Source organism: Hyperolius riggenbachi, chromosome 6 (assembly GCF_040937935.1).
Source record: "Hyperolius riggenbachi isolate aHypRig1 chromosome 6, aHypRig1.pri, whole genome shotgun sequence".
In the NCBI taxonomy this organism is placed as follows: Eukaryota; Metazoa; Chordata; class Amphibia; order Anura; family Hyperoliidae; genus Hyperolius; species Hyperolius riggenbachi.
The window spans coordinates 354,470,188-354,484,782 of NC_090651.1; the positions used below are offsets into that span (position 1 = coordinate 354,470,188).

The window sequence follows — 14,595 nt, forward strand, 5'->3', positions numbered from 1 at the left end:
GAAGGGAGGGGGTGGCACTGCTGTCCTGACTGAGGAGGAATGGAGTGGCTGAGGGTGAGCAGTGTGTTTGTCACAGACTCAGCCAGCAAGTGTGTTGTGTTGAGCTGCAGCATGTCATGTGAGAACATCAAATGAAGCATAGTAAATTGTCGGGTGTTGTGTGATCATTCCAAATGGGGGGAGGGGTGCATCCTTACAAGTTTGCCTCAGGCAGCAAAAAGTCTAGAACCAACCCCTGTTCCTGTCCTCTATTGGGTCTCTCACTGTCCTCCTGTCTCTCATGTCATTCCTGCCCACACCTGGGTCTCTCTCTGTCCTTCTGCCTTTCTCATGGTCCCTGTGCTCATCCATGTCTTTTTCTATATTCCTGTTTCTCTTGTGTTCCCTGTCCTCACCCGGGTCTCTCTGTCTCTCTCTATCTCTCTGTCCCCCTCCTTCTTTCATGGTCCCCTTCCTCATCTGGGTCTCTTTCTGTTCTTCTGCCTCTCTCTCTCTGTCCTGATACAGATTCTCTCTCTGTCCTCCTGCCTCTCTCATGGTCTCTGTCCTCATCCAAGTCTCTCTCCTCTCTCTGTCCTCCTGTCTCTCTCATGGTCTCTGTCCTCATCAGGGTCTCTATCCTCTTGCCTCTCTCGTAGTCTCTGTCCTCATCCAAGTCTCTCTCCTCTCTCTATCCTCCTGCCTCTCTCGTGGTCTTTGTCCTTATCAGGGTCTCTCTGTCTCTTTCTTCTTCTAGTTTTCCCACACTCCCATCACACCAATGTGTTTCAGGGAAAGTTTGTGTCTGGCACGTGCAGATGTTGGCAGATAAAAGGCCCATTTTCACAGCTCATAAAGCCTGCATGGTGTTTCTCCATTATAGTGGCCACTGTTTTCCCAATAAAACTTGAGTTTTATGTTTATTGGGCTCTGACTGGGGCTGTTCTGTGTGTGTAGGATCATTCCGCTTGGGTGAGACCATTAACCTGTTTAATCCCTCCCTTTTCTCACCAGGCTTCCAGAGGTGCGCATTTCAGACAACGGACCCTACGAGTGCCACGTCGGGATCTACGACCGGGCCACCCGGGAGAAAGTGGTGCTGGCCTCAGACAACGTCTTTCTCAATGTCATGTGTGAGTACCTGTCGTTGTATCTTTTCTTGTACCCTCTTTATGCTGCCTGTACAAAATGCATGGCTTTGTGGTTTGGAATTTGAAAGACTGTTAAGATCTGAAAATCATACAATTTGTACAGATTTCAGCATCAATGTTTATGTTGGATCAACATACCTGTGTGCGTTGTCCGTTCAACTTCACCCGGTCCCCATAGTCACTCCTTGAAAAATGTGACTTTTGGCTAAAGTCTAATTTTGTAGACAGGAAGAGGCGGGCTTGAGGCAAGGCGCTTGATTCATTAAGCTGCACTGCTAAAGCAGCGCACCTTAACCTCCCTGGCGTTCTATTAAAGATCGCCAGGGGGCAGCGCATCGCTATTTTTAATTTTTTTTTTTCAATCATGTAGCTAGCCTAGCGCTAGCTACATGATGCCCCCATCCCTTCCGCATCCCTCCCACCCCTCCGATCGCCGCCGGCGCTGTAAGCCATAAGGAAATCCCGTTCTTGAACGGGATTTCCTTTAGGGCTTCCCCCGTCGCTATGGCGACGCACGTCGTGACGTCATCGACGTCGTGATGTCACAGGGAGACCTGATCCACCCCTCAGCGCTGCCTGGCACTGATTGGCCAGGCAGCGCACGGGGTCTCACCTGGGGGGGGCCCTGCATCGCGGCGGGTAGCGGCGGATCGGCGGCGGGCAGCGGCGATCGGGTGAGACACGCAGCAAGCAAAGTGCTTGCTGCGTGTTTAAAACAAAAAATTATTCAAATCGGCCCAGCGGGGCCTGAGCGGCGACCTCCGGCGGTAATGGACGTAACAATGCGTCCATACCGCTAAGGAGGTTAATGTGAAGGAGTGGCCACTAATGCGTGCCTTACATAGCAGGGCTCACTGCTATTTAAGGAGCGTACCTTCCTTAGGAGCGTGCCTTCCTTAGATAGGAGCGTGCCTTCCTTAGATAGGAGCGTGCCTTCCTTAGGAGCGTGCCTTCCTTAGCTAGGGGCGTGCCTTCCTTACATAGGAACGTGCCTTCCTTAGGAGCGTGCCTTCCTTAGATAGGAGGGTGCCTTCCTTAGATAGGGGCGTGCCTTCCTTAGATAGGGGGTTACCTCCCTTAGGAGCGTGCCTTCCTTAGATAGGAGGGTGCCTTCCTTAGATAGGGGCATGCCTTCCTTACATAGGAGCTTGCCTTCCTTAGGAGCGTGCCTTCCTTAGATAGGAGGGTGCCTTCCTTAGATAGGAGGGTGCCTTCCTTAGATAGGGGCATGCCTTCCTTACATAGGAGCGTGCCTTCCTTAGGAGCGTGCCTTCCTTAGATAGGAGGGTGCCTTCCTTAGATAGGGGCGTGCCTTCCTTAGATAGGGGCGTGCCTTCCTTAGATAGGGGCGTGCCTTCCTTAGATAGGAGCCTGCCTTCCTATACATAGCAACTATGTATAGGAAGGCACGCTCCTATCTAAGTAAGGAATGCTCCTAAGGAAGGCATGCTCCTATCTAAGTAAGGAATGCTCCTAAGGAAGGCATGCTCCTATCTAAGTAAGGAATGCTCCTAAGGAAGGCATGCTCCTATCTAAGTAAGGAATGCTCCTAAGGAAGGCACGCTCCTTAGGAAGGCACGCTCCTATCTAAGTAAGGCACGCTCCTAAGGAAGGCACACTCCTAAGGAAGGCACGCTCCTATCTAAGTAAGGCACGCTCCTTAGGAAGGCACGCTCTTTACATAGCAGCGAGCACTGCTATGTAAGGCATGGATTAGCAGCCGCTCCTTCACATTAAGGTGCGCTGCTTTAGCAGTGCAGCTTAATGAATCAAGCCCAATGTTCCCTCCTTTTACCCTCCTATTCCCTCCTCTAACTTTTTCTCCAAACGATCTCACAAGTTTGCTTTAAACATTCACTCCGTCCTCTATGCAATTTCTCGTGGTGTGCGGTGACATGGCAGCTCCACACTGAAGGGCGCGTGAAGGGGAAGGCCTGTCCTTCCTGGCAGATGAAGGTTGTGGAAGGCGGCGTACGCCCACCCAGGTGCCCGTGCCAAGGTGTCGGATCAGCTGCGCCCAGTCTGGGGACACAAGCAGCTGCCGGGATTATTTTTACACCTCGGTTCTGATGCTGGTTGGCACGAGCGGGTGAGGCTGCCATGCTTGACACATGGATGGGCTGATAGCTGGAGGGGGTGAGAGAGAGAGAGACAGAGAGAAAGTGCCGACATGACAAAGACTCGGTGCCAGGAGGTGTGCGGCGTTCAGGAGATGCCAGCGTTATCCTGTCCAGCGCTTGTCATTTAAGGCATATGGCAAGCTGTGTATGAATAATCGCCGTCCTCCTCCGTTCATTATAGGAATTGTATTACAGGAGAAGGACCTGTCACCCGGAACGTGCGGAATCTCGCTGCACTCGGAACGGAGCCTGCGAATGAGTAATGCTCTGCGTAATGTGTCATCGCTTTGTGAATGAAAAATAATAATAATATTTTAGCATAACAAGAGGATAGAAAGCAAAGGAAATACATCTCTTATAAGTTATGCAATATTCACAGGAGAAGCAGCAGCAGAATGCTATCTGTGATAGAGATCATAATATTCAAACAGAGCCAGTTGCTGCCCAGTGTACGACACCAGCAGGACCAGTCAATGCCCTGTGTATGAGACCAGCAGGACCAGTCACTTCTTAGTATATGTGACCGGCAGCACCAGTCAGTGCCCAGTGTATGAGACCAGCCAGACCAGTCACTGCAGTGTATGAGACCAGCAGGACCAGTCACTACCTAGTGTTTGTGACCAGCAACTACAGTTACTGCCCAATGTATGAGAACAGCATGACCACTCACTGCCTAGTATATGAGACCGGCAGCACCAGTCAGTGCCCAGTGTATGAGACCAGCCAGACCAGTCACTGCAGTGTATGAGACCAGAAGGACCAGTCACTGCAGTGTATGAGACCAGCCAGACCAGTCACTGCAGTGTATGAGACCAGCAGGACCAGTCACTGCAGTGTATGAGACCAGCAGGACCAGTCAATGCCCTGTGTATGAGACCGTCAGGACCACTCACTGCCCAGAGTATGAGACCAGCAGGACCAGTCACTGCCTAGTGTTTGTGACCAGCAACTACAGTTACTGCCCAATGTATGAGAACAGCATGACCACTCACTGCCTAGTATATGAGACTGGCAGCACCAGTCAGTGCCCAGTGTATGAGACCAGCCAGACCAGTCACTGCAGTGTATGAGACCAGCAGGACCAGTCACTGTAGTGTATGAGACCAGTAGGACCAGTCACTGCAGTGTATGAGACCAGTAGGAGCAGTCACTGCAGTGTATGAGACCAGTAGGAGCAGTCACTGCAGTGTATGAGACCAGTAGGACCAGTCACTGCAGTGTATGAGACCAGTAGGACCAGTCACTGCAGTGTATGAGACCAGTAGGAGCAGTCACTGCAGTGAATGAGACCAGCAGGACCAGTCACTGCAGTGAATGAGACCAGCAGGACCAGTCACTGCGGTGTATGAGACCAGCAGGACCAGTCACTGCAGTGTATGAGACCAGCAGGACCAGTCACTGCAGTGTATGAGACCGGCAGGACCAGTCACTGCAGTGTATGAGACCGGCAGGACCAGTCACTGCAGTGTATGAGCCCGGCAGGACCAGTCACTGCAGTGAATGAGACCAGCAGGACCAGTCACTGCGGTGTATGAGACCAGCAGGACCAGTCACTGCGGTGTATGAGACCAGCAGGACCAGTCACTGCAGTATATGAGACCGGCAGGATCAGTTACTGCCCCATGTATGATACTGGCTGGATCAGTCACTGTAGTGTATGAGATTGTCAGGACCAGTCACTTCAGTGTATGAGACCGGCAGGATCAGTCACTGCAGTGTATGAGACCAGTAGGAGCAGTCACTGCAGTATATGAGACCAGTAGGACCAGTCATTGCAGTGTATGAGACCAGTAGGACCAGTCACTGCAGTGTATGAGACCAGTAGGAGCAGTCACTGCAGTGAATGAGACCAGCTGGACCAGTCACTGCAGTGAATGAGACCAGCAGGACCAGTCACTGCGGTGTATGAGACCAGCAGGACCAGTCACTGCAGTGTATGAGACCAGCAGGACCAGTCACTGCAGTGTATGAGACCAGCAGGACCAGTCACTGCAGTGTATGAGACCGGCAGGACCAGTCACTGCAGTGTATGAGCCCTGCAGGACCAGTCACTGCAGTGAATGAGACCAGCAGGACCAGTCACTGCGGTGTATGAGACCAGCAGGATCAGTCACTGCAGTGTATGAGACCGGCAGGATCAGTTACTGCCCCATGTATGATACTGGCTGGATCAGTCACTGTAGTGTATGAGACTGTCAGGACCAGTCACTGCAGTGTATGAGACCGGCAGGATCAGTCACTGCCTAGTGTATGATACCGGCTGGACCAGTCACTGCAGTGTATGAGACCAGCAGGATCAGTCACTGCCTAGTGTATGATACCGGCTGGACCAGTCACTGCAGTTTATGAGACCAGCAGGATCAGTCACTGCCTAGTGTATGATACCGGCTGGACCAGTCACTGCAGTGTATGAGACCAGCAGGATCAGTCACTGCCTAGTGTATGATACCGGCTGGACCAGTCACTGCAGTGTATGAGACCAGCAGGATCAGTCACTGCCCTGTGCATGAGACCAGCAGGATCAGTCACTGCAGTATATGAGACCAGCGGGACTGTTGCCGACTGTGTCAGGAACTTGCAGGGCTGGAGCATCCTCTGGTGAGCCCCACTCTGTGGCTTCAGGGTGCTGCCTGCATGTGTGACATTACTGATATCGATGAAAGAATGCAGCAACAGCAGCCGGGTCTCGAAGGGCGGAGCCAGGACAGGGAAGATTCAGGAATCATGGTTCGTGGAAGAAGAATGAACCAAACAGGCATGGACGAGTCTGAGCTGCAGGCAGGTGGTGGTGGGGGGGGGGGGGGGGTTAGTTGTCATTCATTGAGTATTTGCAGGCTAAAACAAAACCAAACAAGAAACACAACAACAAAACATTTGCAATTTTGTTGCTGTCAAGTCAAATATGATAAATATGTGTGTTTGCTTCCCTGTTCTGACCACCTCACTTCCCACCAAACGCGATGCAAGCTGGTTCTACTCACCTGCCACCAATTCCCCTTATTTCATAGCTCCAGGCAGATCTTGTATCGCTTCTCGGCTGCAGCACCAGCAGCGACCGCCAGGGGGCAGCACCACCTGTCAATCACCTGCCCTTTGTTGGATAAGAATACATACCATGACCTTGTTTGCTGTATGGCTCAGATAATGGTGCTTTTCACAGAAGCCAGCACACTATTCATGTGTTGTCGCGCTGCTCATTCTTGTTTTCCATTCTCACTTTTATGGTACCGCAGGTTTCAATTAATGCATTTTTATTAAACTCTGAAGGGATCCATTGACATTGAGCAGCCGTATGTTGGGTGCGGCAGCACTGACACAGCTTGTTAATACCGCTCTGAATGGAACTGTTTTACGGCAAGTTCTGAACTTCGCAAAGGCAGAGATCGCAGCCAAGTTTCTGGGAAATTATTAATGACCAGGGTTGGATTAAGATGTAATGGGGCCCTTGGCAAGAGGCCCCCTTGTGGTCATTTTGGTACGCTGAAGTGGAGAGAGGTCAAAGAAGGTGGCTGGTGGGCCCCTTGGCATCCACTAGGCCACAGGCAACTGCCTAGGTTGCCTGGTGGATGATCTTGCTCTGTGAACAACGGCCTCATTGGGCTGTGTGGGTGGTAAAACTGTAAAAGGTTCCAGTGAATGCTGGGTAATGCTATTGGAGTAGGGAGTTCATTTATAGCTATTTTATGTTAATGTTGAAAGCAGAAGAAGGAGCAAAAAGGTCCCCATACAGGATAATATTGGTTCTATATTTCAAAATGCCCCGTGTTAATGGAGGAGGCCTGGATGCATGTTACACTTGACCAAAAGTTAGTCATGTTTTTAAACAATTGAGCAAAACTCTTTTTCTGGAGCAACCCATTTGTGTTATTCTGTTATAGATTTGCTGGTATGCTTTGGAACATTGTCCTCCTATAATTCTGTCTAATTCCAGTCAAGCTTTAGCTGCCACACAAATGGCCTTATATTTGTCTCTAGAGCACTTTGGCACAGAGGGGATTTTATGGTCAGCACAGAAACTGCAAGGATCCCGGGTCCTGTAGCTGCTAAACAAGCCAAAATCTTCACCCCATCCACCACCATGCTTCACAGTTGGCTTCAGCTGCTTGAGTTGATAGGCTTTGTTTGCTTTTTACCTACCACTAAAAATCCAGCAATGGGTTTTATGAAGTTATGGTGTATAAACCTTAAAGCAAACCTATAACATGCCCCCTAAAGAGTAGATAGTTAAGTAAAGGGAAACCTCTAAATAGTCCTGAGACTTCTCATCTATGAGCCCACCATTGCTGCTCAGGGCCCCTCTGAACACATGCGTCTAGAGCTTGTTGGATACGGTCTTGTGGGCTCGATCCCCTCCGTGCGTGAGCGTGGCAGTACAGTGCAGCCATGTCATACTTGCGAATGTGCCATGCACGGAGGGGAGTGCGGCCATGAACAAGAGGAGGATCCTGGTCAGGGTTGGTGGAGTCAAGGAGGACACGGAAAGCCTCAGAACCGTCCAGAGGCTTCCCTCTACTTAGGTGGGTATCTAACTTTTTTTTTTTTGGGGGGGGGGCATGTTAGAGGTCTCCTGGCTGGTGCGTTTGTGGTGCGATGCCCTACCCTTGTCGTAACCTACTGCAATGCACCAAACAACCAGTCAGTTGACCCTGCGGCAGAGTGCGCCAACAGGGTCATATGCATAGCGCCTTCTGCACGCCTCTGACCCAGTGACCTACTCCCCACTGGACAGGAAGTGCCTTCTGCACGCCCCTGGCCCAGTGACCTACTCCCCACTGGACAGGAAGTGCCTTCTGCACGCCCCTGGCCCAGTGACCTACTCCCCACTGGACAGGAAGTGCCTTCTGCACGCCCCTGGCCCAGTGACCTACTCCCCACTGGACAGGAAGTGCCTTCTGCACGCCCCTGGCCCAGTGACCTACTCCCCACTGGACAGGAAGTGCGTCACTGGGATTTCCGTGTTTCTCCGTCATATTCCCCTCATTCCGCAGCATCCATCTGAAAATGGCGCCTGTGAATAATGACGCACAGTGTTGCCGCTAATGCGTTCGCCGCTTATCGCTATTTAACGTTAAAGCCTTATTGATATTTAGCGTTAAAGCCTTATTGTTATTTAGCGTTAACACACAGAACCCTCTCTGTACCTATCCCTAACCCCTAAACCCCCCCCCCCCGGTGGTGCCTAGCCCTAACCACCCCCCTGGTGGTGCCTAACCCTAAGACCTCCCCCCCTGGTGGTTCCTAACCCTAACCACCCCCCTGGTGGTGCCTAACCCTAAGACCCCCTGGTGGTGTATATTGTACTGTAACTATACCTAACCCTACTCTCACACAGAACCCTCCCTGTACCTAACCCTCACCACCCCCTTGGTAGTGCCTAACCCTAAGACCCCCCCCCCCCAGTGGTGCCTAACCCTAAGACCCCCCCCCCCCCAGTGGTGCCTAACCCTAACCTTGACAGTGTTACATTAAATCCATTCACCGTTTTGCAGTTAAATAACGTCTGCAGTTTGGCTTATGTAGGGCGCTATTGATAAATAACGTTAGTGTGTGCCACTATTGATAAATAACGTTAGTGTGTGCCACTATTGATAAATAACGTTAGTGTGTGCCGTTTTTCTTCTTTTCTCCCTGCGCACCATTATTATGCAGTACTAACGATAAATAGCGATAAGCGTATCTTTTTAATGCGGCGCCATTCTTATGTATAGGCGCTGTGCGCCATTATTCACTGATCCCCATTCCGCACAGTGTTGCACCGGCGCCACCAAAATATTAAAATTTCCTGTGTCGCACATTGAAACACATTACTTCTGCCACAGTTTGTGGCGGATCGACGAGCACTTTTGGTGCGACGCGGTAAGTGTGCTAGGCCCCATTGCCTTGCATTGCCATTGTGTTGCCCTGTAATGCAGCAATTCCAATGCAAGTGTAAAAGGGGCCTCAATACAAGGTAACACTGTCCCAGCACATTGCATGAATATAGACACCATTCACAAACACGGCCAGTTACCATTAAAACAAACGCAGCTACATTCCTGTACAGGGCCGGATTTACCATAAGGCACAGTAGGCACGTGCCAACAGGCGACTAATGATGGAAAGGCGCTCCCTTCCCTCCCCAGTGCCTCCCTCCTTACCCATGCAGAGTCCCGAGCGGAGTGTAAATGAGAGGTAACTCACCCAACTCTCTGCATTCCACTGAGGAGTTCTTCCTTCAGTCGGGGGCACCACTAGCTACTTATTATTGAGGGTACTTCTAGCTACCTAATACTAAGGGGTACCTGTAGTTATGACAGGTAAGGGAAGTAAGGGAGAAGTGACAGCTGGGCCAGGCAGCACACTTGCGGTTTGGCGGGGGGGGGTTGTAGTTCATTGAAGGCGGAGTCTAGGGTGGCAGGACATCTATGCCTATAGGCTCCTGTGAGGTAGATCAGGGCCTGTTCCTGTACATACAAAGCCTGACTGCTCAGACTGATCCATCAGAGGCCAGTACTGTGTAAGATTCCTTCCTGCTGTGTTATTTCTAATATTTAATATCCAGATCCTCCACAATAAACCTGGCTCTGTCATGGAAGCTACGCCAGTGTAATTCATCTTGTAAAAGGACTTGGGTGAATAATCACAACCTCAGGAATCAATAATAACCTGCCAAGGTGCCAATATACAGAAAAAGGAAGACTCCCAGGTCTCGGAGAGAGAACAGCAATGCCATCTGCAGCATGCAGAGCTCTGGAAGGGAGTAATACGCAGTACTGGCCTCTGATGGTGACGCAGTGCTGATCTGTGGGACGTGTTTCCGATTTTATTATGATACATTTAGATGTCCTTGTTCTAATAAATACCCAGACAGCTATTAGTGACCCAGAACCACTAGGTGAGTGTAAGCGGCTAAAAGAGACCGAAAACCCCTCTTACTAAAAAGCAACACTATTGCCTTCTTAAAGCGGGATTGTCAGCCACAGAATCAAATTCCAATTATCCGCTGCTCTGTGTTTATTATGTAGTCTACATCCCGACCCTGCATTGCAAGCATTCCAATATAATGATAATTGTTTCTGCTGGCCTGGCTCCTTTATGGTACATAAGGGAAGCTTGTTATATCCCCTCCTACATTCCTGCTGCTCACTGACTGGCTGAGGGCAGTTCAGTGTGACAGGAGGCTGAGAAGGGAAATACACCTCACCCCTCTGCAGAAGCTGCTGAAATATGATCTATGCTGTGCTCACGTGTGCGAAGCAGGAATGTGGGAGGGGAGATTGCAAGCTTCCCTCTCCCCGGCAATCTACCAGAAAGGAACCAGACTGACTGAGATAAAATTCATTACAGCAGACACTTTTATCATTATATTGGAATGCTTGCCATGGAGGCTCAGGATGTAGACTACATAATAAACACAGCAGTGGATAAATGGAATGCAATCCCGCTTTAATGCAGTAGGATCAGTCATACTATGCCAGGGAAAAATACATATATATAAGTAGATAAATACTTGATCTACTTACATAACAGATACATTGTACTGTCCACATTTTGATTTCAGTGAATGTTCTATAGTAAATGACAAGAATTCTGTTCCTGGTGGGGGCCGTGTCTTTTGCCCACAGTTAAGGCTAACTCGTGATGTCATTTCTGCCCTTTACTTTTTTTCTTGTCTCCTCCAATCGCTGAATCGCCTCAGCCTTGCTTGTAAACACAAGTGAGTAGGGGATTAGGTTTCAGATAAGCAGCTGGCAGGGAAATAAAGGAAAGAGGAGGAATACATTATAGATAAAAAGAACCCCCAGCATGCAATTCTTTGGCACCGACTACTAAAGGGCCAGTGGTCCTTAAGTATGTGATAACTCCAAATCATAACAGCAGAAAAAGTTTTGAATGCAGAATTAGCATCTTTATCACACTCAGACCAGTTGCTGTTGAAATTAGATTTTTATGGTGATGATACCGCTTTAAGAAGAACTGTTGATTGTAGCAGTTTATGATGATAATGATAACCTTCTGAGCAGTCTTGCCAGTATGTGTCACCTACATGCTGGTAATGAATGGGACCGGGAGTGGCAGAAAACAGCGGGGCGCACAAACAAGATGCAAGAGGCAGTTAGCAGGAACTCCGCTCACACCTCAGGAAACATGTTTTCAAAAATCAGACAGAAGTAACATGAAGCTCCTGAGCAATCCATCAGCCTGACAGATGTTCACCGTCATTTATTACTTATTTTTTATTCTTTCTTTTCGAGGCCTTGCGCTTCTCCATATTTAAAGAAGCATCCAGATCTCTCCTTTGCCAAATGACGACGTTCCCCGAACCCCTTCTCACCGGGGTTATGTAAGTTTAATAACTTCTCCATCAGTCTGAAGGGCTAACGTCAGACGGATGAAGCGGGAGCCCTCTCCTGGGCCTGCCGAACAGCTTTGATTACTAATAACTGACGACGGAGGCATAATGTGATGAGAGCAAGGAGCGCTCCGAGCCGCCACAAACACTCTATTGTGTCCAGAGATGTCAGGGTTTAGCAGGTTTCACATTAAACGATCCGCTGTCAGTGGGAGACAACAGGAGGGGGAGAGCGATTGTTATTCAAGCAAATAAAACATGAGCCGTATTCTATAACTTGTGATGATCGGTGCGGGGCTCTGTATCGGGGTTGTCTTATTATTCTCCAAACAGCCACAACATTAAATCTACCATAGGAATCAGAATCCACTTTATTTGCCAAGACAGGGGGTTGTACCTGGAATCCAGAGCCGGATTTATGGAGAGGCCACATAGACCCTGAAGCCCAAGGGGGCACCTGGACATGAAGGAGGGTTACTACAGATGAAAGAGGAAGGGAAAATGGGGAGCAACACCCGGTAAAGGAAACTGATCCTCAAGGGAGCTGTTCATGAAAGAGAGGGGCTGCTGTACATGGATGATACACATGGAAGAGCGGGCTGCACATGGAATGGGAGAAGGGCTGCTGTACATGGATGTTACACATGGAAGAGTGGGCTGCACATGGAATGGGAGGGGCTGCTGTACATGGATGTTACACATGGAAGAGCGGGCTGCACATGGAATGGGAGGGGCTGCTGTACATGGATGTTACACATGGAAGAGGGAGCTGTGCATGGAATGGGAGGAAGGCTGCTGTACATGGATGATACACATGGAAGAGGGGGCTGTGCATGGAATGGGAGGAAGGCTGCTGTACATGGATGTTACACATGGAAGAGGGGGCTGCACATGGAATGGGAGGGGCTGTTGTACATGGATGTTACACATGGAAGAGGGGGCTGCACATGGAATGGGAGGGGCTGCTGTACATGGATGTTACACATGGAAGAGTGGGCTGCACATGGAATGGGAGGGGCTGCTGTACATGGATGTTACACATGGAAGAGCGGGCTGCACATGGAATGGGAGGGGCTGCTGTACATGGATGTTACACATGGAAGAGGGAGCTGTGCATGGAATGGGAGGAAGGCTGCTGTACATGGATGATACACATGGAAGAGGGGGCTGTGCATGGAATGGGAGGAAGGCTGCTGTACATGGATGTTACACATGGAAGAGGGGGCTGCACATGGAATGGGAGGGGCTGTTGTACATGGATGATACACATAGAAGAGGGGGCTGCACATTGAATGGGAGGGGTGCTGCTGTACATGGATGTTACACATGGAAGAGGGGCTGTGCATGGAATGGGAGGGGGGCTGCTGTACATGGTTGATACACATGGAAGAGGGGGCTGCACATGGAATGAGAGGGGGGATGCTGTACATGGATGTTACACATGGAAGAGTGGGCTGCACATGGAATGGGAGGGGTGCTGCTGTACATGGATGTTACACATGGAAGAGGGGCTGTGCATGGAATGGGAGGGGGGCTGCTGTACATGGTTGATACACATGGAAGAGGGGGCTGCACATGGAATGAGAGGGGGGATGCTGTACATGGATGATACACATGGAAGAGAGGGCTGCACATGGAATGAGAGAAGGGCTGCTGTACATGGATGTTACACGTGGAAGAGGGGGCTGTGCATGGAATGGGAGGAAGGCTGCTGTACATGGATGTTACACATGGACGAGGGGGCTGCACATGGAATGGGAGGGGCTGTTGTACATGGATGATACACATAGAAGAGGAGGCTGCACATTGAATGGGAGGGGTGCTGCTGTACATGGATGTTACACATGGAAGAGGGGCTGTGCATGGAATGGGAGAAGGGCTGCTGTACATGGATGTTACACATGGAAGAGTGGGCTGCACATGGAATGGGAGGGGCTGCTGTACATGGATGTTACACATGGAAGAGCGGGCTGCACATGGAATGGGAGGGGCTGCTGTACATGGATGTTACACATGGAAGAGGGGGCTGTGCATGGAATGGGAGGAAGGCTGCTGTACATGGATGATACACATGGAAGAGGGGGCTGTGCATGGAATGGGAGGAAGGCTGCTGTACATGGATGTTACACATGGAAGAGGGGGCTGCACATGGAATGGGAGGGGCTGTTGTACATGGATGATACACATAGAAGAGGGGGCTGCACATTGAATGGGAGGGGTGCTGCTGTACATGGATGTTACACATGGAAGAGGGGCTGTGCATGGAATGGGAGGGGGGCTGCTGTACATGGTTGATACACATGGAAGAGGGGGCTGCACATGGAATGAGAGGGGGGATGCTGTACATGGATGTTACACATGGAAGAGTGGGCTGCACATGGAATGGGAGGGGTGCTGCTGTACATGGATGTTACACATGGAAGAGGGGCTGTGCATGGAATGGGAGGGGGGCTGCTGTACATGGTTGATACACATGGAAGAGGGGGCTGCACATGGAATGAGAGGGGGGATGCTGTACATGGATGATACACATGGAAGAGAGGGCTGCACATGGAATGAGAGAAGGGCTGCTGTACATGGATGTTACACGTGGAAGAGGGGGCTGTGCATGGAATGGGAGGAAGGCTGCTGTACATGGATGTTACACATGGACGAGGGGGCTGCACATGGAATGGGAGGGGCTGTTGTACATGGATGATACACATAGAAGAGGGGGCTGCACATTGAATGGGAGGGGTGCTGCTGTACATGGATGTTACACATGGAAGAGGGGCTGTGCATGGAATGGGAGGGGGGCTGCTGTACATGGTTGATACACATGGAAGAGGGGGCTGCACATGGAATAAGAGGGGGGATGCTGTACATGGATGTTACACATGGAAGAGTGGGCTGCACATGGAATGGGAGGAGGGCTGCTGTACATGGATGATACACATGGAAGAGGGGGCTGCACATGGAATGGGAGGAGGGCTGCTGTACATGGATGATACACATGAAAGAGAGGGCTGCACAT

General features: G+C 50.3%; 1 protein-coding gene across 2 annotated transcripts in view; it reads left to right on the forward strand.

The window, feature by feature from the left end:
- Nucleotides 1-14,595, forward strand: part of IGSF21 (immunoglobin superfamily member 21) — an 826,399-nt gene that overhangs the window by 465,375 nt on the left and 346,429 nt on the right. For both annotated transcript variants that reach the window (XM_068241709.1, XM_068241708.1), the window contains exon 4: nucleotides 994-1,112. In XM_068241709.1, coding sequence (XP_068097810.1) covers nucleotides 994-1,112 — 119 coding nt within the window. The remainder of the gene's footprint in view (nucleotides 1-993; nucleotides 1,113-14,595) is intronic.